A 21684-nucleotide genomic window follows, 5' to 3' on the forward strand; every position below is an offset into this window, starting at 1 on the left:
TGCTTGTGGGTGTCCTGGAACAAACTCCCCGTGCCCCCACCAGCCCAGCCTGCCGATGCACAGCCCCTTTTTTCCTCTAGCCCAGCTTCATGAGCAGCCTCTTGCAGTGCCAGCTCCACAGGTTGGCATTGCCCACGCAGCCCCTCGGGGCACGTGGGACATTTGTACCGGAAAATCGCGCTTGGTGCAGGTGCTCTGACCTCCCGTGCCCACCCGCAGGTCCCCATCCCGTGTCTGCCGTACCCTGCCTCCCGGAGCTGCCAGCTCCCCTGGGACGCCGCAGCAACTCTGCGGCCGGCTCAGATTTATCCATTATTTTATATCCACACGCCTTTAATTTTTACAGCCCTGTTGGAGCAATACCCAGGGCTGTTAATAACACTGCCCCCCCCCCTTTTCCCGCACGCATCCATCATGCTTCCACCAAGGTAGGTCTGGGGGGGGGCCAGGAAAGCACAGGCAAGGGGATGCCATTGTGGTGGCACCCGGTGCTGTGCCCCCACCCTTCAGCTTCCCCCACCAATCTGGGCACCCCTCCACGAAGTGTCCTGGGGCTGGGTGCTCCTGCACCCTGCTGGTGATGCCCGGCTGCTCGACGTGCCCAAGCTGGAGGCATCTGATGGGGTTCCCGGAGCCTCGTGTGTGCCCGGGGAAAGGTTTGCTGCAATGCCATGAGGCTGTGCAAGTGTGTAGGGGTGCGTGTGTGTGTCAGTGTGCCAGGGCACGCCTGGTTCTAATGGGAGCTGTATGGCAACACTTGTTGGACACTGTGTGTGTGGCACAGCATGTGTGTGCCTGTACTGGGGTGTGTGTCAGTGTGCACACGCGTGTGCACCAGTGCTAGTGCATGCCATCATGTGCCCAGGGCCAGCCCATGGTGCTCGCAGGACAGGACAGACCCAGTGGGTCCCACACCAGCTGAGCCACCCATCCCCATGCCAAGCAGGATCCCCATGCCACGTGGCGCATGTAGCACGTTACCCACACCACAAACTCCCATCCCAGTGCCCAGGAAGACCCAGGCCCCTACCCAGCACCCAGGGACATGTGGGATAGGGGTGCCAGGGTGCCCAGGAGCACAGCCAGCGGGATGGCCGAGCAGGAACGGGGTCCCTGGCTGCTGCGCGGGGCCGCCGTGGGCAGTGGGAGTTGATGGGTTATAAATCTCCTTGCTGGGCCCCCCCGTGGCAGAGCGGCTCACGATATATATGTTGGGGATTTATCTGCAATGCAGTTTAATATTCCCAGACCTTTGCGTGTGTGCGTGTGTACAAGTGTGCGTGGCCCCCTCCCCATGCCGCCCCATGCCACCCCCATGCCCACCCTCTCACCTGGAGCCTTCTGGGCTCCGTCTGTCTCCCATCCCCATCTCTCCCTCCCTTGCACCCACCCTGGCAGGACAGGATGAGCACCCTGGGGTGCCCAGGCACGGCTGGGGGGGGGTCCGAGCGGCTGGGATGCGGCCAGCACAGCCCACCAGCCATGCCCACCCTTGCCTTTCCTGGGTGCCAGCCTGCCAGGGGGTGGCAGCAGGGTCCCCGACCGGTGGGTGCCAAGCTCGGTGGCACTGCCAGCCTTGTGCCAGCCCCCCCCCCCGGGGCAGGAGGTCCTGGGGACCCCCCCCCCCCGCTTCCTCCCTCCTTACCCTTCCTCCCCGCCGGCGGGGATGAGGTAAGGCTGGCGGGTGGCACAGGGCTGCTCCATTTGCATAATAATCTCGTTAATGGAGCCTGGCCTGCGGGAGAGCCGGGCTGGAGACGCCACCCCCTCCCCGCCCCGCTGCCTCCCTCCGGCCCCGCCGCTCCTCCAGCCGCGGCGCGGGGCGCGGAGCGGAGCGCGGGGCTCGCAGCCGGACGGGCACCGCCGGGCCGGCCCGCCAGCAGCCCCGGGCAGCCTGCTGACATCCCCCCGGCAAGCCGGTGAGCACCCCCGAGCACCCCCCGAGCACCCCCCCGAGCACCCCCGGGCAGCGTCCTCCCGAGCATCCCGGGCGGCATCCCCCGGGCGGCATCCCCCGGTGGCGTTTTCCCCGAGCGCAGCCGGGAGCAGCCCCCCCGGGTGGGTCGGTGAGCAGGAGCTGGGCACCCCCGAGCGCCCCCGGACATCCCGGGGAACATCCCCCGAGTGCCTCGGCGAGCAGCCCCGGGGAGCAGCCCGGGGAAGACTCCCCCCGCGAGCCCGGCGGGCAGCATCCCGCGAGCACCCCCCGAATAATCCAGGCGTTATTCCCGGGGAGCACTTCCCGAGCATCCCTCGAGCAACCCTCGAGCAGCCCCAGAGCACCGCGGGCAGCATCCCGCCGAGCATCCCCCGAGCATCCTGGGCAGCGCGCCCCGGGCACGCCCGAGCATCCCCCGAGCATCCCCCGAGCATCCCCCGAGCATCCTCCCAGCACCCTGGGGACCATCCCAGAGACCGTCCCCCGAGCAGCACTTGCAGCCCCCCACCCCCACCCCAGCACCCCCTCGCCGTGCCCGCCACCCACCCCGCAAACTTTCCGGTGGCGGTGACGGCAGCGCGGCTGCTCTCCGGCACGGGCACCGTCAGGCTGCGGCACCGGGGCACAACTTCACCCAAGTTGCGGAGAGAGCGGGGTCTGCAGGGTGCTGGGGGGGCCAGGGGACGCTGCTGCAAGGATATCGCCCCCCCCCTCCTCCCCGAGCGGCTCTTTGTCCTCAGCGTGTCCTCCCCACACCTGCAAATCTGTGTGCTGATCTGTGCTGAGCAAGGACTGGGGGGGGGCTCCTTTTGAAGCCCCCCCCCCCACAATGCCTCCACCCTCTTCTCATGGACAGAGCCCCCCGCCCCAGAACAGCAACCGCTGGGCACCGGCTAGCAGAGAGGCGTTGGGGAGGGGGATTGGGGTAGGGGGGGGTGCTGTGAGGTGTCCATAGGGGCCAGACCCCCCCCACACTGGAGCGAACTTTGTGCGTGCACACCGCGCTGCAACACACTTGGACGCAACGCAATGCAACACGGCGCGCCGCGACCCACCCCAACCCAGTGCAACGCGGCACGGCGCAACACGGTGCGGGGCGAGACAGCACAACCCGGTGTGCAACTGCCCAAACCAACCCCGTGCAACGCCTTCTCCCCCCCCCCAAAATCCCCAGGGACCCTCTTACCCACGCTGCTCACCCCACCTGGAGAGGCTGGGAGTCCCATGCCCCCCTCAGCCCATCAGGTGCGGTGTGGTGCTCCCCGGACCACCCCGGGCACCCGCTCAGAGTGGGTGCTGTGCCCACATTGGGGAGATGGAGCATTGCCAGGGGCTGGGTGGGACTGTGCAGGTGGGACCCTGCCCCATCCCCAGGTGGGGGACCAAGGGACAGCCATGGGGTAGGGCTGCCACCAAGCTCCCAGCACCAGCGCCACCAGTGCCACCAGCGGGGCGCACAGGCAGGGACGGCGACGTGGGCGATGATGACGGCAAGAAGCAATCCCCTTGCTCCTCCCCAAACACCCCTCAACCACCTCCTCTGCCTTTTCCAGGAGCAGCCTGACTCTGGGCACCTCCATCGCCTCCAGGATGAACCGGGGAGCACCGGCACCTGCCCCCCGCCTTCCCTGAGCCCCCTACCCCGTGCCTGTGGGCAGCCCCAGCCATGGAGAAGACCTACTCGCTGACGGCCCACTACGACGAGTTCCAGGAGGTGAAGTACGTGAGCCGGTACCAGAGCGGCACGCTGCCCAACGGCTTCGCCCTCCAGCTGGGCGCCGGGGCCAAGAAACGCGGCGGGGGGCTGCCGCGCTGGAGCCGCCGGGAGATCTGCCTGCTCTCGGGGCTGGTGTTCGCCGCCGGGCTCTGCGTCATCCTGACGTGCATGTTGGTCCTCAAATACCTGGCGGCCGAAGGGGACAGCTACTGCCTGGAGGGCTGCCAGGAGAAGAAGGCCTTCCTGCGGGCGTCCCGCTTCCTCAGCGCCAACATGGACGCCACCATCGACCCCTGCCAGGATTTCTACTCCTTCGCCTGCGGCGGGTGGCTCCGGCGGCACGGCATCCCCGAGGACAAGCTGGTGTACGGCACCATCGGGGCCATCGCTGAGCAGAACGAGGCCAAGCTGCGGGCGCTGCTGAGCCGCCCCGTGCGCCGGCGAGCCCCCGCCTCGGCCGAGAGGAAGGTGAAGGAGTTTTTCCGCTCCTGCCTGGACCGGGCTGAGATCGACCGCCTGGGCCCGCGGCCCATGCTGGAGGTGATCGGGGAGTGCGGCGGCTGGGACGCCTCGCCGGGCCGCGGGGACCTCAACGAGCTGCTCTACAAGACGCAGGGGGTCTACAGCGCCGCCGTGCTCTTCTCGCTCACCGTCAGCCTGGACGACAGGAACACCTCCCGCTACGTCATCCGGGTGAGGGCACCCTGCCACCCCCCCCCCGTGGGACGTCCCCCAGCCAGCACCCTGGGGCCGGGGTGGCACCTTTGGGGTGGGGAGGATGCGGGAGGGGATGAGGTGGTGATGGGCTCCCCCCCGTGCCAGCAGCTGAGCCCCTCACCCTGGTGTCCTGGCTGCTGTCTGCACAGGATGGGGCAGCGCTGGCTCTGCACCGGGTGTCCATGGCTTTGTCAGCCATCCCCGCCACTGTCACCCATGTCTCTTGCCCTGTGGTGCCACCAGGGCATGGGGGGGGCTGCTTCTGGGTGGCCAAGCCTCGAGCACCCTGGGTGGGCACAGCGGGGGCGCAGCAGTGGCAGTGATGGGGACACTGGGGGGGGCACCAAGCGGGCATGGTAATGGCACAGCGGTGGGCACGGTGATGGCACGGTGGTGGGCAGAGAGGGGACACGGGGTGGGCATGGCAGGGGCATGGTGAGGGTGGCGGTGGCATGGTGGGGACAAGGTGTTGGGCACACTGGGGGGCATGAAGCCTCCTGGGTCCCCGTGAGTTGGTGGGGCTGGCACCAAGGGTTGTGGGGGGGTGTGTGTGTAAGTGTGAGCGTGCGAGCCAGGGGACAGAGCAGGAGGCCGCCTGTGCCGGAGGGGTGTGCGTGTGTACACTAGAGGGAGCGTGTGTCACGGAGAAAGGCTTTGGCTCCGACGGGTGTAACGGGGAAGGCGCGGGTGTGCCAAGGGTGGGGTGCCACGGCGAGGTTTGGGGTGGAGGGGAGCGAGGTGGCTCCAACGCCTCGCATGTGGACAGTTTTACAGGTGTGTGACAGGTGTGCGCAGGGGGTGTGAGAGGTTGTGTGCGTGCGTGCTGTGAGACGAGGCTGAAGGGTGTTTGGCGGGGGGGGTACAGTGCGTTTGGTGAAAAGCGAGTGTGTGCGTGCACCACCGAGGGGTGTGCGAGAGAAGGGCTGGGGGGGGGGGGGTGCATGAATGGGGTGCTGGTGGGGTGTGACACGGGGCAGAAAAGGTGCAGATGCGTGCATGTGCATGTGGGTTAATGGGGGGGGGTGTCTGTGCGGCACCGCTCATCCCTGTGCTCCCCGTGGAGCATCCTGCACACAGGAGTGGGACCGGCTATGGGGTGGGTGTGGGGCCACCATTTGGGGGAGGCGGGGGGGGTGCACAGCCAGGACAGGGCTGGGGGTGCCCCTCTCCCCACCCTCTGCTCACCCCTTGGCCCCATCTCCCCCCCAGATTGACCAGGACGGGCTGACGCTGCCCGAGCGGACCCTCTACCTGGGGCAGGATGAGGAGAGTGAGAAGGTGAGGATTTTGGGGGGCTGGGGGGGCAGGGAGACAGCACAGGTGGCACTCACGGACCTGTCCCTTGGCACAGATCCTGGCTGCATACCGGGTCTTCATGGAGCGGCTGCTCACCCTCCTGGGGGCCGAGCACGTGGAGCAGAAGGCGCAGGAGATCCTCCAGCTGGAGCAGCACCTCGCCAACGTGAGGGGGGTGCCTGTCCCGGGCTTTGGGGTGCCCCTGCCTAGTCCTGGGGGATCCTATCCCTTGGTAACCTCCAATCCCAGCCCCTGAGGACCTTCACGATCCCAAACCGTTAAGGACCCCATGGCAGGTCCCCAGGGACCCCCACCTCAACATCTTTGGGACACCCATGGGACAACCACTTGGGGACCCCCATTCCCCACCCTTGGGAACCCACTCCACGTCCTTGAGGACACCATGCCCAAATCTTGGGGAACCCCAATCCCAGGCTTGGGGGACCTCTATGCCCAGTCCTTAGTACTGCAGCTCCTTGGGGTCCTCATGCCCAAGCCCCACAGGGGATGTGGGCCAGCAGCCCCTCTTGCCCCGGTGCTGTGCCCATCCCTGTGCCACCCCTGGGGGACAGCAGGGAGGTGACAGCGGGGAGGTGACAGCCGTGCCCACCCCATGCAGATCACGGTGTCCGAGTACGACGACGTGCGGAGGGATGTCAGCACCATGTACCACAAAGTGACCCTGGGCGAGCTGCAGCGCATCACCCCCACGGTGCGTCCCCCTGCCCACCCCCTGCCACCCCCATCTCCCACCTGCCCTGCACCCCGTGCTTGTCCCTGTCCCGTGTCCCCAGGGCTGTCCTGCATCCCATATAAGAAGCACAACCCCATGGTGCCATGCCCGTGTCCCTAGAAATATCCCCCACTGCCCCCTGGATAAATGTGCTCTGGATGGTGACGACTCCATCCTGTACTGCCCTGGGTGCTGGGGGCAGCACCAGGACCAGGCGTGACCCCATGGGAAGGGGAGGGGGGAGGCTGAAAGCCCGGTGACACGGGGGTGACGTGCCCACCCTGCCAGCTCAAGTGGAAGCGCTTGCTGGACCGCATCTTCCACGACAACTTCTCGGAGGACGAGGAGGTGGTGCTGCTGGCCACCGACTACATGCACAAGGTGTCCGACCTCATCCGCGTGACGCCCAGCAGGTGAGGGGGGCGGGCACCTCCGTGCCCAGCCTTGGAAGGGGGTGGCAATGGGGTGAGTATGGGGGGGGGAGCTGTGGAAGGACCCCCAAAACGCCCCACGAGGCCAGGCAGGGCATGGTGAGCCCTGGGGAAGCTCCTGGTGGAGGGCACCACCACGGTTCCCACCAAGCCCCCAGGTCCCCAGGCTGGAGATCACCAGACCCATCACCGTGCCTGCCGCGGGGATGTGCACGGTGCCACCACCCCATCCATCCCTGGGCCCCACGGGACACGGCCACCCCAAGCCTGGCACAAGCCAGGAGGTGCCCAGGAGGGGCCTGATCCTGCCCCGCCTCGCCAGGATCCTCCACAACTACATGCTGTGGCGCATCGTGGTGGTGCTGAGCGAGCACCTCTCCACCCCATTCCGTGACGCCATCCACGAGCTCTCCAAGGAGATGGAGGGCAACGAGAAGCAGCTGGAGCCGGGCAAGGTCTGCCTGAGCCAGGCCAACAAGCACTTCGGCATGGCCCTGGGCGCCCTCTTCGTCGAGGAGTACTTCTCCTCCGCCAGCAAGGCCAAGGTAGGCGCCCTCCCATCCCCTTGCCAGGGTGCTCCCCTGCACCCCTGAGGGCTGGAGGGTGGCCAGGATGCGGTGGAAGCATCAGCGGTGCCCCGCTGTAGGTGCAGCAGCTGGTGGAGGACATCAAATACATCCTGGACCAGCGCCTGGATGAGCTGGATTGGATGGATGAGGAGACACGGAGAGCGGCCAGGGCCAAGGTGGCAGCCCCCAGCGTGCGCCCCGGGCCTTGTCCCCATGGGGGAACGGGGCACGGGGACCCTGACCCCGCTGCCTGCTCTGCCCCCAGCTCCAGTACATGATGGTGATGATCGGGTACCCCGACTTCCTGCTGAAACCAGAGGCCATTGACAAGGAGTATGAGGCAAGGGGGTGGCCGGAGCCATGTGGTGAGGGGGAGATGGGCCCTATGCCTCATTAGGGCTCCAGGTAGACCCCGGTGGGGACACACCACCCCAAAAGGAACCCAGGACACAAACCCACCGCAGCCATGCTGTCCCATCCCCATACTTCCCCCATCCTCAGCAAGGGCTGGAGGTGCCCCTACCCCTGATGGTCTGGGGTCTCCAAAGAGGTGATGGGGACACAGTGGCCCCTGCGGGCCCCTCACCTCAGGGTGAGGGGCCACATCCAGCCCCTGGCCACAACCCCATATCCTCTGTCCCCTTGCCTCATGGCGGTGGGAGGATGCCCCAGCGCTGCTCCCCAGACTCAGGGGGCTGGAGTTTGGGGCTGGTGTCCCCCCCGACATGGCCGTGTGCCCCCCAGTTTGAGGTGGACGAGAAGACCTACTTCAAGAACATCCTCAACAGCATCGCCTTCAGCATCAGGCTCTCGGTGAAGAAGATCCGGCAGGAGGTGGACAAGTCCGCGTGGGTATTGCTTCACCTGGGGGGGGGGGGGACGGGGACATTGGGGTGCCCCTGGCTGTGTGAGGGGGTGGCATTTCCCTGTCCCTCCGTGTCCCCAGCATTTCCATCTCTCCTTGCAGGTGGCTGCTGCCCCCCCAGGCGCTCAATGCCTACTACCTGCCCAACAAGAACCAGATGGGTGAGGCATTGCCTGAGGGGGCAAGGATTTAGGGGGCACGATGTGGGGTCCCTTGGTGCCAGGGGATGCTGAGGGGGTGGGGTGGGGGCCGGGTTGTCCCCTCCCTGCAATGCTGTCCTGTGTCCCCAGTGTTCCCCGCTGGCATCCTGCAGCCGACCCTCTACGATCCCGAGTTCCCGCAGTGAGTGTGGGGCTGCTGGGGGGAACAGGGCTGGGTTTGGAGAAGGGGACAGGTCCTGGGGTGACCGTCACCCCTGCCAGCACCGTGCTCCCCCCCACACCTTTGTCCCCCCCCCCCCCCTCCCCAGGTCTCTGAACTACGGTGGGATCGGCACCATCATCGGGCACGAGCTGACCCACGGCTACGATGACTGGGGTGAGTGACCCCCACCCTGCTGGGGGGGATGGGGGGGGGGGGTCCTGGGGACACTCGGGTCCCCCGGTATGATGGGTGGTGCTGCCTGCAGGGGGGCAGTACGACCGGCACGGGAACCTGGTGCACTGGTGGACGGAGACGTCCTACAGCAAGTTCCTGAAGAAGGCGCAGTGCATCGTCAACCTCTACGACAACTTCACCGTCTACAACCAGCGGGTGAGATCCTCCCCACCCCCCCCCAGTGACAGAGGCCCAGAAACTCCTCACACCTCATCTGGGAACACCCTTGGGGCCCCAGATGGGGGAAACTGAGGCACAGCAGCCTTGGTGCCCCTGTGGGGACGGGGGGGCATCGCTGCTTACCCCGTGCTGCTCCTCTTTCGGCAGGTGAACGGCAAACACACGCTGGGGGAGAACATCGCTGACATGGGGGGGCTCAAGCTCGCCTACTACGTGAGTGTCCCCCACCCTGGGGTGTCACAGCCCCCGCAGGGCCACGGGGCTGCTGCGGATGCCACCAATACTGAGGGCGGCCCTGCCTGCTGGGGGACACGGGGCTTTTTTGGAGGCCCCCCCCCCCAGCCATACTGTGGGCACCCCCTGTCCTCCAGGCCTACCAGAAGTGGGTGCGGGAGCACGGCCCCGAACACCCCCTGCACCACCTGAAGTACACCCACGACCAACTCTTCTTCATCGCCTTCGCCCAGGTGAGCCGGTGCCCACGGCCAACAGCGGGTCCCAGCCTGGGTCCTGGGCTCCGTGGGTGCCCCCGGTGCAGGGCTCGGCCCCGCAGAACCACACCAAGCAGTCCCCGTGCTCTTGGGAACCCTACAGTGACAGCCACGTGCCCCCCATTTCCTCTGGAGACAACCCCCCCCCCGATAACAAATAGATGTGTGGTTTGGCGGGGACCCCACAAACAGGCAGCCCACAGCCTCAGAAGACCCTACAATAACAAGAGTACCCGTTCAATAACAAACATGCCCCTAAGCTTTCCCAGCCCATCCATACCTCATATGTAGGCTTCTGGGAGACCCTACAACAACAAACACAACCAGGGCACCCCTGCCCTCACCCCCAGCAGCCAGAAGGGCCACCCCAGTGGGTGCCAAGGGCCCTGGGGGCCCCAGCAGGTGCCAGGACCCAGGGTCCCCCCCTGGTCTCACCCACGGGACCTTCCTCCCCCCAGAACTGGTGCATCAAGCGGCGATCCCAGTCCATCTACCTGCAGGTGCTAACGGACAAGCACGCCCCGGAGCACTACAGGTACTGGCCCCGAAATGGGGGCACGGCGGGCGCCAGCCCTCCTCGTGGCTGCCAGCTCGGGCGGGCAGGGCTGGGGGTGCTGGGGTGAGGGGCAGGGTCCTCAGCAGGCAGCCCCATCGTGGGGGTCCCCAGCTCTGAGCTGAGTCCCCCCACGGCCCCGGCAGGGTCCTGGGCAGTGTTTCACAGTTCGAGGAGTTTGGCCGTGTTTTCCACTGCCCCAAGAACTCGCCCATGAACCCGGCGCACAAGTGCTCGGTGTGGTGAGGCCGCTGTCCCTGTGGGCTGGCACCCTCCTGGTCCCTATCCCTGCCCGGGTGCCACCTTCTGCCTGCCCCCCCTCCAGGCAGCGGGGGCACCCCCAAAATAGGCACCTGTTGTAGGGGGTGCCAAGGCAGAGGAGACACCTGGGGGTGGGGTATGATCTCCCCACCCACAGGACCCTCTCGTCCACCTCCCCAAAACCCTTCCCCACATCCAGCTGCTCAGGGCAGGGAGGGTGACCCAGAGGTGCTGCGGGGCTGCCCGGTGCCAAAAGCCCCCCACCCGGTGCTCGTCCCTGTGCCAGCCCCGTCCCATCCCCATCAGCCCCACCACCGGCGTGGGCTGGGGGCTGGGGCGATGCCAGCCTGCCCGGGGGCGCGGGGACATGGACACGCGCTGTATTTTTCGCTGCTGTTTCTGGTCAATAAAGCACTGGATATGCCAGGAGTGCACGGGGCCATGGATGGGGATGGTGTGGGGAGAGGTGGCAGCGGGCGCTGACCACGGCACCATGGGATCATATAATTATAGAATATCCTGAGTTGGAAGGGACCCACAAGGATCATTGAGTCCAACTCCAACCATGGTGGGGAGACGCAGGGGGCAGGAGCATCCTCCCCATCCTCGCCGCACCCGCATGGCGCAGACACCTGCACGATTTGCTGCCATGTCTGTTACCAGCTCCTGCCTTTATTCAACATCAAGCACGGGGATTTGGTGCCCTGCGGCCACCGCATCCCAACGGGGCATGCTCCAAAGAGCCACTGCCGTCCACTGGGGCACAGGGATGGGAGGCTGTGGATCCGGCAGAGCCCGCGGGCATCACAGGGCCATGGGGTCAGTAGAAGAGGGGCAGGAACAGGGCGGGAAGGAGCAGGGCCAGGGGGGTGGCGCGGGCTGGGGGTGCGGCATTGCGCTGGCGGCAGTCGGTGTAGGGCTCGAGGCAGGCGGCATAGGCCATGACGTGGGCAATGTAGGTCTGCTCCTGCACCCCGCGGAAGAGGTAGGCCATGGGGCCCTTGGCCAGGATGGCCACGTCCTCACCCCCGTGGGACTCCGAGGCGAGGGGCACAGCGGACTGCTGCATGTAGTCGTAACTCTCTGGGGGATGGAGAAGGGGGTGAGCGGGGCGGTGGGCCCCATCCCCACCCCACCACCCCACCACGGCCCCGAGCACTCACCAGTGATGTTCTCATTCAGCTCAGTCCGGTTGCCGCCCAAATAGCCCGGCCCGTTCCCATAGAGGATGGATGTGTAGCTCTTTGAGTCAGTGGCTTTTAGGGGGGCCAGACCTGGGGAGAGGAAAATGGGGAGCAGGTTTTCAGCCCTGAAACCCCCACATCACCACCCTGGAGGAGACAGCACCCGGCACGGGGCTGTCCCTGCTCTCGGTGCCCTACCGAAGATGGAGGTGCCACGCAGGGTGTAGCCACCGAAGGAGAAGACGTGCGAGTGGTCAGCGGTGACCACAGTGAGGGTGTCTGCCTCGTCCGTCAGGTCGCCCGCCCGTCTGATGGCGTTGTCAAACTCCACCGCTTCCATCAGCGCCCTCTTGGCCATGCCTTCGTGGTGCCCGTGGTCGATCCTGCCACCTGCAGATGGGTGCCCGTGGGGGATCAGGAACCACTACAGCCCCACAGCACCCCGCAAGGTGGGCCCTGCCACCCACCTGGGGACCCCAGCCCCAACTTACCTTCCACGAAGAGGTAGAAGCCCTTGGGGTTCCTGCTCAGGATGGTGATTGCCGCCTCTGTCATCTCCGTGAGTGATGGGTCCAGGGTTTTGTTGCGCACCGGCTCGTACTTCATGTCCATGGGCTCGAAGAGACCTGGCAGAGGGGACATGGTTGGAACAGCCTCGGCACCTTAAAGTGTCCCAGTGGCTGCCATGTCCTAGCGCAGGGAACATTTGTTACCCATCAAATAATTCACGTTGGGGTCCGCAGAGGCATTCAGCAGCTCCGTCCTGTTCCAGACATAGCGGGCGCCCTGCAGGTGAATCCCAGAGGGATCAGTGATGCCTGGCCCCATGCCTGGGGCAGCGGTGGGCGGAGGACTGTCCCCCTCCACGTCACCCACCTGATGTGTTTGCAGCCACATGTCGATGAGGTTCAGTGTATCATTGCGCATCCCTCTTTCAGTTTCATCATTGGGATACTCAGGGTCTGGTGTCCCCGCGGGGGTCATGTATTTCCGACCGCCCCCCAGAATCACCTGGGGAGGGACGAGATAGGCACAGTGTTCATAGCGATGTCCAGGGGGTGTGTGTCTTCGCCTGCTTCCCCCTACGGGTGGGCACTCACATTGATGTCCACATTGTGCACCAGCTGCCAGGCGATGTCCTTGCAGCCCTGACTGATGGCCTCCTGGGGCATGCTGGCATCCGCGTACCAGTTGCGGTCCACCACGTGCGCGTAGGTCCCCGAGGGCGACGCGTGCTGCACCCGCGTGGTCGTCACGATGCCCACCGACTTCCCTGTCCCACCAGACCCCACCATGGAGCCCCACACCATTGGGAAGCCCTCGGTGTGACGTCCCTTCTCCCCACCACCCCGTGCCCCACGGTACCAGCATTGCGGGCTCGCTCCAGCACCGAGATCACTTCGTTGCCCTTCGTGGTGTTGCACTGGGAGTAGCGGGCAGCAGCGCTCAACCCCAACGTCTTGTAGTTGCTCTTCACTCCGCACAGGTAGGCTGTGGCCGTGGCTGCACTGTCGGGGACCTGCCGGTCCACGCTGTACGTCTGCAAAGGACATGCAGAGCTCGCTGGCACCCCATGCTGTGCTCCTGCACCCCTGGGTGCTGCTGCGCCAGCAGCCCCGTGGACGTCACCGTGGCCCCATGCTCCGCACCCAGGGGACTTACCTTGGAAAGAGCCGTGTAGGGGAAAGAATCCAGGGCAAGGGGGGTCTCAGGACCCAGCTTCCCCTGCAATTGCCCGTTTAGGATCCGGGTGGCTGTGATGCTGGGGATCCCGAAACCTGGGTGAGCAGCGAGGGTTCTGGTCAGCCTCCAGACCAGGCGCCCCCCCCGCTCCCCAGTCCGTGGTGCGCCGGCTGTGGTGGCAGCCTGCCCGCCAGCGGTGCCAGCGGGACTCACCATCCCCGAGGAAGATGATGAGGTTTTTGGCTTCGTTTGTCCTGGGCTGGATCTTGAAGCTGGCCTCGATGGCCTCGGCTGCCTGCTTGTTCCAGAAGGACGGGTCCTCCTCCTCAGCTGGGAGGGGGCAGCACCCGTCAGTGCCAGGGCACCCGGTCCTGGGCATCCCCATGCTGGGGTCTCTGTTGGGCTCCCGCCCATGGGAAGACTCCCCACAGAGGAGAAGGTGCATGAAACCCATGGGTCAGGGTGCTGGTAAAGGTGGGGGGAGCCCATGCAGACTGCACCCACCCAGGAAGGCAGCGGGGTGGCAACAAAAAGGGATGCAATGGGAAGAACTGGCTGCCAATGGGGACAAATGCACAGGAGTAAAGGGGCTACAGGCACCTCGCACAGTCCCTCCTTGGCCCAAAGACCAGCAGGACCCTAGCCCCACAGGGGAAAACTAGCTCGAGTTCCCCCAAAAAGGAGAGACAACCCCTGCTAACCCTCCCAGCTCCCCTCCACAAGCCCTGCACTTTGGCCTGCCCTGGGGCAGCCAGGCTGGCACCACACATCCCGGGACGCCTGCTGCAGCCAGCCAGCTGCCTGTCCCTGTCCCTGTCCCTGTCCCTGTCCCTGTTCCCGTCCCCGTCCCTACCTGGGATGACAGCAGCGTCAAGACCTGTCCAGAGGCCCAGGCAGAGGGCGAGGGGTGCCAGGAGCCGCATGGTGGGATCCGGGCACCTGCAACCCCTGCCAGCAGAGCCTGCCTTTCTTGTAGACCTCAAGGGGGGACTTTGAACCAGGATGAATCTTCGTGGGGTTCAGCATTTCTCAGATAGCATGGCGTCCTGCCAGACGGTTGGCACAAAGGCCGTGGGGATGGGCCACTGTCATCTCATTGTCACCCCACCTTATTGCTGGGGCGGGGGGACACGGAGCGCAGCCAGAGGGACTCGCGGTGCTCCTGGCAGCTCCGTTCCTGGCCAGCACTTCCCAGCAATAAATGCACGGATGGGGACTGAAATGCCCCACGCAGCCCTTGCTGGGACAGGACCAGCCCTTGTGCCAGGCTGTGCCTCAGCAGCTCGAAGCTGTGCAAACTCCCTGCTTCATCCCTAGGGGGACATGGCAGCCCCTCGCCCTCCCCTCCACCCCAGTGCCAGTCCCAGGGGGAATAAGGGGCCACAACCTGGGGAAACTGAGGCACGGGGCAGCTCCTTAGGAGGCAGCCACAGCTGCAAACCCTCACAAGGCAGATGAAGACAAATATCCTGTGTTTTATTGCATCCCTCGAGCCCAGCCACAGCAGGGACCGGGCAGCCTGGGTTGAAGCAGGGCTTAGTGGGGGTGGTCTCTCAGCCCCCCACCATGCGGGCAGCCACGCAGAGGGCCAGGAGGGCGAGCAGGGGCTGGGGGGAGCCCTGGGTGCCGCGGGAGGCCCTGCGGGGTGCCCTGCACCGGGGCTCGCCTGCGTAGGGCTCAAGACAGGCAGCGTAGGCCATGGCGTGGGCGATGTAGTGCTGCTCCTGCACCCCGTGGAAGAGGTGGGCCATGGGGCCCTGGGCGAGCACCACCACGTCCTCCCCGCTGTGGGTCTCCAAGTCGAGGGGCACGGCCGCCTGCTGCCTGTAGTCCTTGTCCTCTGTCGGGGAGGAGCAGGAGAATTGGGGCTGGAGGAAGCTGCCATCACCCCAGGGACACCCGAGCCACATGGTGGTACCGGTGCCCATAGGACGTTGTCCCCCACCCCGTCCTTTATCCCCCACCAGGCTCCTACCCACAGCAGGGAGGCTGGCGGCTGGGCGGCCCCCGTCACGGACGCTGTATCCTGGCCCATTGCCGTAGAGGATGCTGGTGTAGGCTCGCTTGTCCTTGGCCTTCTTGGGGGCCAGCCCTGGCACAGGGAGCAAGAGAAGGGCATTGTCACTCCCTGGCACAGCCACAGGTGGGGGCATGGCAGGGGGTGGGAGCAGGGATGCCCAGCCTTCCTCCCCGGGTCCCACCGAAGATGGAGGAGCCGCGCAGGGTGTTGCCCCCGAAGCTGAAGACGTGGGAGTGATCGGCCGTCACCACGGTCAGGGTGTCGGAGGGAGCCGTCAGCTCCCCCGCCCGCACCACCGCCCGGTCCAGCATGACGGCCTCCATCAGCGCCTGCTTGGCCCGGCCGCTGTGGTGGCCGTGGTCGATCCTGCCACCTGCACGGGGAACGGGGCCGTCACCGCCTCACCACCCCCCTGTCTCAGTCCCCTGGAGCGCCCACCCGCTGCCGGGACCCCCTCCTGCCCCCCACCCAGGGTGCCCGGACTCATCTTCCACGAAGAGGAAGAAGCCGTTGGGGTTCCTGCGCAGGATCCGAATGGCTTTGTCCGTCATCTCCACGATGGACGGGTCTGTGGAAGCGTTGCGGTTCAGCTCGAACTTCATGTCCTTGGGCTCAAAGAGGCCTGGGGTGGGGGGGAAGAGCAGGGTGAGGGGCTGCTTCGTGCCCACACCAGGGTGACATTGCCAGTGGCGAAGGCAGCGATGCTCTCACCCATGAGGTGGCTCACGGATTCCTCATCGACTGCATCCAGGCCCTTCTTGTCCCAGACGTAGCGGGCGCCCTGCCAGCGAGAAGAGAGCCTATGGCGATGGCACGTGCTCTGTGCCCGGCCGATGGCGATGGCGCCGTGTCCCCTCTGCGGTACCTGCTTGTTGCTGAGCCACTCGGCCACCAAGTCGCGCCCGTCCCTCCTGGTGCCGTTCTGAGCCGGGTCCTCTGGGTATTCGGGGTCCGGGGTCCGTCTGGGCGTCATATACGCCCGCCCGCCGCCCAGGATCACCTGCGGAGAGCGGGGAGCTGCCAATGGCACAGGGGGCAGAGCGCCGAGGGGCGCAGCCCCCCTCCCGCTGCCTCTCACGTTGATGTCCGTGTTGTGCACCAGCTGGTAGGCGATGTCCTTGCAGCCGTCCCGCAATGCCTCCTTGGGCATGTCGGCGTCGGCGTACCAGCTCCGGCTGACCGAGTGCGCATAGGCTGCCCCGGGGGACGCGTGCTGCACCCGCGTGGTCGTCACGATGCCTACGGACTTACCTGCAATGCAGGACAAGGTTTAACGGGGAGCCTGTCCGTGCCGTGCTGGGCTCTGCGATGGAGTTGCCCTGTCCCCCCGTACCTGCCAGCCTGGCCCGGTGCAGGACGGAGTCCACCTCATTGCCGAAGGCCGTGCGGCATTTGCCGTAGGTGGCCGCCCCGCTCAGCCCCAGCGTCTTAGCATTGGTCTTCACCCCGCAGAGGTAGGCAGTGCCCGTGCCGGCGCTGTCGGGCACCTGCCGGTCGATGGTGTAGGTCTGCAGGAGAGCGGAGGTGAGCGGGGCCCGGGGCAGCGCGGCTGCCCCCCCGGTGCTGTCCCTCTCACCTTAGCCAGGGCCACATGGGGAAAGGTTTCCATGGCCAAGACGTTCTCCTCGCCCGAGCCGCCGGCCAGCTGCCCCTTGTAGATCCGAGCTGCCGACACCGTGGGCAGCCCCATGCCTGTGGGTGTGGGTGACAAAGGGCTGGGGCTGGGGACAGTCCCGTCCTCCCCAGAAAATGCCCAGGGCTTGCCATGGCCACCCATTTTGGGAGGAGGTGACCTGCCGGCCCTGTCCTCTCGCCAGCAGCTTGAGGACAGCTTTGTCCTCTGTGTGCTGCTGAGCCCGGCCCCACGGGGGGGACAGCACCCGGTGTCCTGGTGTCACCATCCCCACGGCTCTGAGCTGCTGGCCTCCGGGAGAGGCCGTGGTGGCCCTGGGCAGCCAGGCCCTGGGACAGCCGAGGGGAAGGAGGTGACAGATGGGAAACTGCTGCACTCAAGGGAGGGCGCACGTCCCGTGGCTCCCCAGCCCCGGGCACTCACCGTCACCCATGAAGAGGATGATGTTTTTGGCTCGCCGGGCAGCTGGCTGCAAAGCCAGGGCCGCGTCCAGCCTCCTCCTGGCCCCTTCATTCCAGTAGCCCGGGGTCTTCTCGGCGTCTAGAGGCAAGAGCAGAGCCAGGGGCGTGCGGGGCCCCAGAGACGACCCCCCCCCCCCCCCCCCCTTTCCATCCCCATCCCTCACAGCCCCCTTCAAGCTCTCACCTGAGGCCGCGGCGGCGAGCGGGACGAGGAGGAGGAGGAGGAGGCAGGTCCCAGGGGACAGCAGCCGTCCCATGCTGCCCACCCCGGGGTCCCTCCCTGAAGGCCACCTGTGTCCAGGGCAGGGGGGGGACAGCCCTTTATGGCCCTGCCCTGTCCTGCCGGAGGGCTGAGCCCCTGCTGCGGGTGAGACGATGGGCTGATAACATTCAGGGACATCTCCCAGCCCTGCCCTCCCAGTGTCCCCAGCCTTCCCTGGGGGCACCCGTCCCCCTCCTGGCAAGGCAGCACCTCCAACGTGCCCCCAGGGAGCTGGGTGGCCCTGGGGCAGGCGGGGTCCCCGAGGCTGTGCGAGTACCTGGGGCTCTCCAGCTCCTTGTAGCGAGGACGGGACCCTGGGGACAGGCAGGGAGGGCGCAGGGCAAAGGGCTGTTTTTGCAGACACACTGGGCTGGGCTGGATTGGTCTCGTTTCCCAGAGAGACAACCCGAGGAGGGGACGCCGGGCTGAAGGGTAGGGGAGGACACCTTGCTGTTGGTGTCAGCGTCCTCAGGTCCCCTCTCCCGGGGGACACCATCCCATGGCGCCTGCTGCAGAGCAGGGGCACAGCTCGGTGTGGCAGGAGAGCAGAAAACCCACAGAGGAACAGACTGATGTGACCCCGACCCTTGTCAGCATTTTGGGAGAGGTGACACAAGGATGCCAGGGTCATGGCACACAAGACGCACTCGGGATCCCAGTAGCCCAGCCCCTGGTACCACAAGGCACCGTGACAGCTCGCCAGCTCTCCAGGCACATGCTGTACCCAGCCCTGATCCACCCCCGGGCCCAATCATCCATCCTGACCCGGGTAACCTGGGCTCAGCCAGGTCCCTGCTGCGGCAAGAGGCAGTTGTGTCCGTGTCAGGGCCACATCTGTCACCACTGATGATGCGGAGCCAAGTGCGGTGCCCGTGCTCCTTCCCTGCCTGGCACGATGGAGCCACTCCCTCTCCCAGAAATCGATCCCTCTATCGGTCGCTGCTCACAGCTGCCTGGCCCACGGGCTGATGAAGCGGAGGCTGACAGAGCAGCGAGCACCACGGGGACAGTGTGGCAGATGGATGAGGCACCCCACAAAGCCATCCTCACCAGACGAAGCCGTAACTCCCAGGGCTGCCTCAAGTGCCCGGGATGTCCCCAACCAGGGATGCGGGCAGCTGAAGGGCTGCGTGTGTGTGTTAGGAAGGATGCAGCTGCTTTCACCCACAAGCCCATCCTGCAGCCCGGTGCCAACCCACGGCCACAGGGAGCATCAGCTCTGGGGGCTGGTGTGGGACCAGGCGGGCTGGGGACACAGGGACCAAGAGACACGGGTGCTGGGCTGTGAGGGCTGGGTGCTTCTCTCGCACTCGGTAGGGAGAAGCTGGGACACGGCGCATGTTCCTCGGTGTCCCAGGACAATCCACCTGCGAGTGCCACAAGGCGCCGTGCTGGCAGCAGGCGAAGCGTGGCCTTGGGCAGGCGCAGAGCCCAGGACAGCCCTGGCTCGAGCCGAAGAGTCCCGTGTGGGATTAGGCTGGAGGCCAGGGTGCAGGAGGCTGGAGCAGTCACGCCCAGTGACTGCCGGTGGGGGCTCAGACTGAGGGATTAGCCGCCGCAGCGCGGGCCGGGAGCACGCACCGTCTCCCTGATCCCCACCTCCAGCTGAGCAAATACCAGGGCTTGGATTTTGCAAGGCTCTGGGATGCGACAGGGGCACAGGAATCCCCAGGAGATGAGTTATGGCAGGATTGCTGGCTGGAAAATGAGGCAAAATAAAACCTGCGCACAGACCCAGCATGGCTGCTGACCTGGCTTTATTTCACGATACGCAGCCCAGCCAGGAACCCTCCTGCGCAGCCCCTCGGCTCCCTCCCCATCAGCCCACCCAGGGACGAGCACCCAGTCTAAAGCAGCCCTTCCACTCCTGGGGACACTGGTCTCTCACCCCAGGCACCCGCAGTGGTAAAGGCTGGGCACCCACTGCCTTTAAAAAAAAAAAAAAAAAAAGCACAAAGCTAAAAATATCTTTTGAGTAGAAATACTCTGTCTGGGGAAAGCCCTGGACCCTGCTCCCAGCCCGTCAGGCTGGGTTAAAATCCAAACCAGAAATAAAATGACAACGGTTTTAAAAACCAAATCCCCAGACTGCTCGTGGGTTCCCTCTGTCCCCCGCGGGTGCCGGTGCGGTGTTGGGGGTGAAGGTTGGAGCAGGAGCAGCGAGGCCGGGCACGCTCACTTCTCCGAGCTGGGTCTCTTGAGCAGGGCACTGTACTTGAGGGGGACGCCCTCTGACTTCAGCACGACCTCCACCAGCGTGAAAATGGTGATCACCTTCAGCAAGGGCAGAGAGAGAGAGAGAGAGGAGAGGGTTTCTCAGCGGGTTGGCATCAGACCAGGGTTTGGTTTGAGTCGCGCCGGCTTTTGCGCCTGTGCTGGGGCACCTGCACAGAGCATGGGGCCGCATGCAGCAGCTCCGAGAGCCCCACAGCTGTGCTGCAGAGCCAGCCGGGGAACCCAAAGCAACTGAAATGAGCCTCCCAAAAACACACCTTCACTTAGCCCAGCCTGGTCAGGCCCCGATTTGTTCTCTGCGTGCTCGGGGCAGGAGCACGGGTGGCTGCGCCCTTGCCTTTAGGTCCCCATCTCCCCAGCGCCCGCCCGCGTCTCGCTGCAGAGCGCACGGCATCGCCAAATGCAGTGGCCTGGCCGAGTGCCAAAGGCAGGCTGCGGTGTCCCCAAAGGACACCGAGCGTTTTCTCGTCATCCCGTAACGAGGGAATGACCGCCCGTGCCTGTACAGCGAGAGGAGACCCGGGAAGGGGGCATATTTGGTTGAGAGGGATGCGAGGGAATCAAGACTGGAGAAAATCAATTTCTCCTGCTCAGGAATGCGCCGCTGCCTGCCGCCGCCTCCCCCCCCCCCCCCCCCAATCGATCTCTTCATGCAATTGTGCAGATTAGAAACGTAAATCATCGATCAGCTCTGCTCCCAGCGCGGGGATAACGGGCTGGCCGGGACAGCGGGCAGGGGACGCGTGTGACCACCTTGGGGCCATGCCCTGGCGTGTGCGGGCTCAGCCCCCGCTCGCTGCCTGCCACGTCCCCAAGGTCCAGCAGGGCCATCGCTCCCGGCTTTTAGGGAGGAGGAGCAGGCACGGAGCCACCTGGGGTAACCTTGTCCTCCCCGCTCATCCAACGCCTGCTGCTCCCGATTCCTCATTCCAAGCAGGAGAACCTCACCGAGGCTTAAATGCACCAAAGGGGTCGGCGAGGAGCGAAGCCCAGGGAAATCCTTCTGCAGCCGGCTGCGCACATCGCTGCAGCAGCCCCCTGCCCACCCCGGCTGGCAGGAGCGCATGGGGGAAGACCCCCATGTCTGGGGGGGTCACGTGGGGATTATCAGGGCTCTCCCTTGGCAATCCCGCCTCGTCGTCTCGCTGAACTGCCAAGGAACGGCATGATTTCACATCAAACATCACAGTCTTAGCTCTGCTTCGTACTCAAGCCCTGGCGATCTCCTGAAGTTTGGGGCAGAAGGAGGTGATGTGTGGGGTGGGGGCCCACGTCTCCCCTCTGCAGTGGGGCGGCCAGCCCAGACCCCTGCCTGGCTTCCTGCAAGCAGCCTTCCCACTCCTGGCTGGGGTGAGCCAAACTGGGAAGCAGGTGTCCAGGGCTGGGGCCAGGCTGGAGCAGGGGGTGCTCAGCGCCACGGTGCCAGAGTGATGGCTCCGGCCCTTCAGCGCGGCTCCTGGGCAGTCCGGCTCATCACAGGGCTGCGGGTTTATTGACTCGGGGATCTGCTGGCTCAGGAGAGCTCAGAGCATGCTCCCCAGGGAGGCTCTGGTGTTTTCTTAGGAGGCGTGGAGGACTCATGGAGGGGTTTCCCCTATTGCTAAGTGTTTGCTTAACCAAAATGGGCCCTGCTCATGCAGGGGCATCATTTTTCTTGTGGGTCCCTGCTAGGGTGTAAGTGATACCCACTCCTGTAGGAAAGGAGGAGCTGAGGCCACTTCAGACACATCCAGGGGCTTCTCTGAGCCAAGCTGAGAAATGAAAGTGCAGCTCAAGAGGAGGCCAGTCCTGCGGAAATGCTGCGAGAGCCAGGGAGCTCTGCTGACTCTGACCCTCCCAAGCTGGCAACATCTCCCC

The 21684-nt window shown here is 65.5% G+C and overlaps 4 protein-coding genes across 8 annotated transcripts in view; 1 reads left to right on the forward strand and 3 right to left on the reverse strand.

Annotated features, from left to right (window-relative positions):
- Window positions 1-1795: 1795 nt before the first annotated feature.
- ECEL1 (endothelin converting enzyme like 1) lies at window positions 1796-10768 on the forward strand. The gene is made up of 18 exons (XM_080603847.1): window positions 1796-1919; window positions 3493-4349; window positions 5583-5651; window positions 5725-5835; window positions 6289-6381; window positions 6691-6815; window positions 7156-7378; window positions 7480-7578; window positions 7668-7742; window positions 8147-8250; window positions 8370-8428; window positions 8558-8609; window positions 8737-8804; window positions 8896-9020; window positions 9192-9257; window positions 9416-9511; window positions 9994-10070; window positions 10235-10768. The coding sequence occupies exons 2-18, from the start codon at window positions 3606-3608 to the stop codon at window positions 10332-10334; spliced, it is 2286 nt and encodes a 761-aa protein (XP_080459973.1). The 5' UTR covers window positions 1796-1919; window positions 3493-3605; the 3' UTR covers window positions 10335-10768.
- Window positions 10769-10953: 185 nt separating this feature from the next.
- LOC308199538 (intestinal-type alkaline phosphatase-like) lies at window positions 10954-14302 on the reverse strand. 3 transcript variants are annotated; one of them, XM_080603861.1, is made up of 11 exons: window positions 14070-14302; window positions 13430-13546; window positions 13196-13311; window positions 12899-13073; window positions 12634-12806; window positions 12410-12544; window positions 12247-12319; window positions 12025-12159; window positions 11732-11923; window positions 11513-11623; window positions 10954-11432 (listed from the first exon to the last, which is right to left on the reverse strand). In XM_080603861.1, the coding sequence occupies exons 1-11, from the start codon at window positions 14137-14139 to the stop codon at window positions 11170-11172; spliced, it is 1560 nt and encodes a 519-aa protein (XP_080459987.1). In that variant the 5' UTR covers window positions 14140-14302; the 3' UTR covers window positions 10954-11169. The 3 variants fall into 3 exon arrangements, with proteins under 3 accessions (XP_080459987.1, XP_080459986.1, XP_080459985.1); XM_080603860.1 differs by lacking the exon at window positions 14070-14302 and having other exon boundaries at window positions 13430-13804; XM_080603859.1 differs by lacking the exon at window positions 14070-14302 and having other exon boundaries at window positions 10954-11623; window positions 13430-13804.
- A 321-nt stretch (window positions 14303-14623) lies between these two features.
- Window positions 14624-19207, reverse strand: LOC308199556 (intestinal-type alkaline phosphatase-like). The gene is made up of 10 exons (XM_080603907.1): window positions 17293-19207; window positions 16813-16928; window positions 16570-16744; window positions 16315-16487; window positions 16102-16236; window positions 15948-16017; window positions 15724-15858; window positions 15418-15609; window positions 15192-15308; window positions 14624-15056 (listed from the first exon to the last, which is right to left on the reverse strand). Exons 1-10 carry the CDS (start codon window positions 18221-18223, stop codon window positions 14770-14772), a joined length of 2331 nt encoding a protein of 776 aa, XP_080460033.1. The 5' UTR covers window positions 18224-19207; the 3' UTR covers window positions 14624-14769.
- Window positions 19208-19334: 127 nt separating this feature from the next.
- DIS3L2 (DIS3 like 3'-5' exoribonuclease 2) overlaps window positions 19335-21684 on the reverse strand; it is a 192312-nt gene continuing 189962 nt past the window's right edge. For all 3 annotated transcript variants that reach the window (XM_080603837.1, XM_080603838.1, XM_080603839.1), the window contains one exon: window positions 19335-19866. In XM_080603837.1, the coding sequence (XP_080459963.1) occupies window positions 19768-19866 (99 nt within the window). In that variant the 3' untranslated portion in view covers window positions 19335-19767. The remainder of the gene's footprint in view (window positions 19867-21684) is intronic.

The sequence above is a fragment of the Anser brachyrhynchus genome (genome assembly GCF_964034855.1).
Source record: "Anser brachyrhynchus genome assembly, chromosome: 9".
Taxonomy (NCBI): domain Eukaryota; kingdom Metazoa; phylum Chordata; class Aves; order Anseriformes; family Anatidae; genus Anser; species Anser brachyrhynchus.

What these genes read in the sequence shown, in the direction of transcription:
- ECEL1 (XM_080603847.1), top strand. Translation starts at nt 3,606, where the DNA reads ATGGAGAAGACCTACTCGCTGACGGCCCACTACGACGAGTTCCAGGAG. An exon ending in CCACGGCTACGATGACTGGG is followed by an intron (nt 8,805 to 8,895) that starts GTGAGTGACCCC and finishes TGCTGCCTGCAG; the next exon opens with GGGGGCAGTACGACCGGCAC. An exon ending in TCTTCATCGCCTTCGCCCAG is followed by an intron (nt 9,512 to 9,993) that starts GTGAGCCGGTGC and finishes TCCTCCCCCCAG; the next exon opens with AACTGGTGCATCAAGCGGCG.
- LOC308199538 (XM_080603859.1), bottom strand. Translation starts at nt 13,670, where the DNA reads ATGGGTTTCATGCACCTTCTCCTCTGTGGGGAGTCTTCCCATGGGCGG. An exon ending in CATCATCTTCCTCGGGGATG is followed by an intron (nt 13,312 to 13,429) that starts GTGAGTCCCGCT and finishes CTGCTCACCCAG; the next exon opens with GTTTCGGGATCCCCAGCATC. An exon ending in TGTGGCTGCAAACACATCAG is followed by an intron (nt 12,320 to 12,409) that starts GTGGGTGACGTG and finishes ATTCACCTGCAG; the next exon opens with GGCGCCCGCTATGTCTGGAA.
- LOC308199556 (XM_080603907.1), bottom strand. Translation starts at nt 18,223, where the DNA reads ATGACCCTGGCATCCTTGTGTCACCTCTCCCAAAATGCTGACAAGGGT. An exon ending in ATCCGTGAGCCACCTCATGG is followed by an intron (nt 15,859 to 15,947) that starts GTGAGAGCATCG and finishes CCCCCACCCCAG; the next exon opens with GCCTCTTTGAGCCCAAGGAC. An exon ending in GCGCGGCTCCTCCATCTTCG is followed by an intron (nt 15,309 to 15,417) that starts GTGGGACCCGGG and finishes TCCCTGTGCCAG; the next exon opens with GGCTGGCCCCCAAGAAGGCC.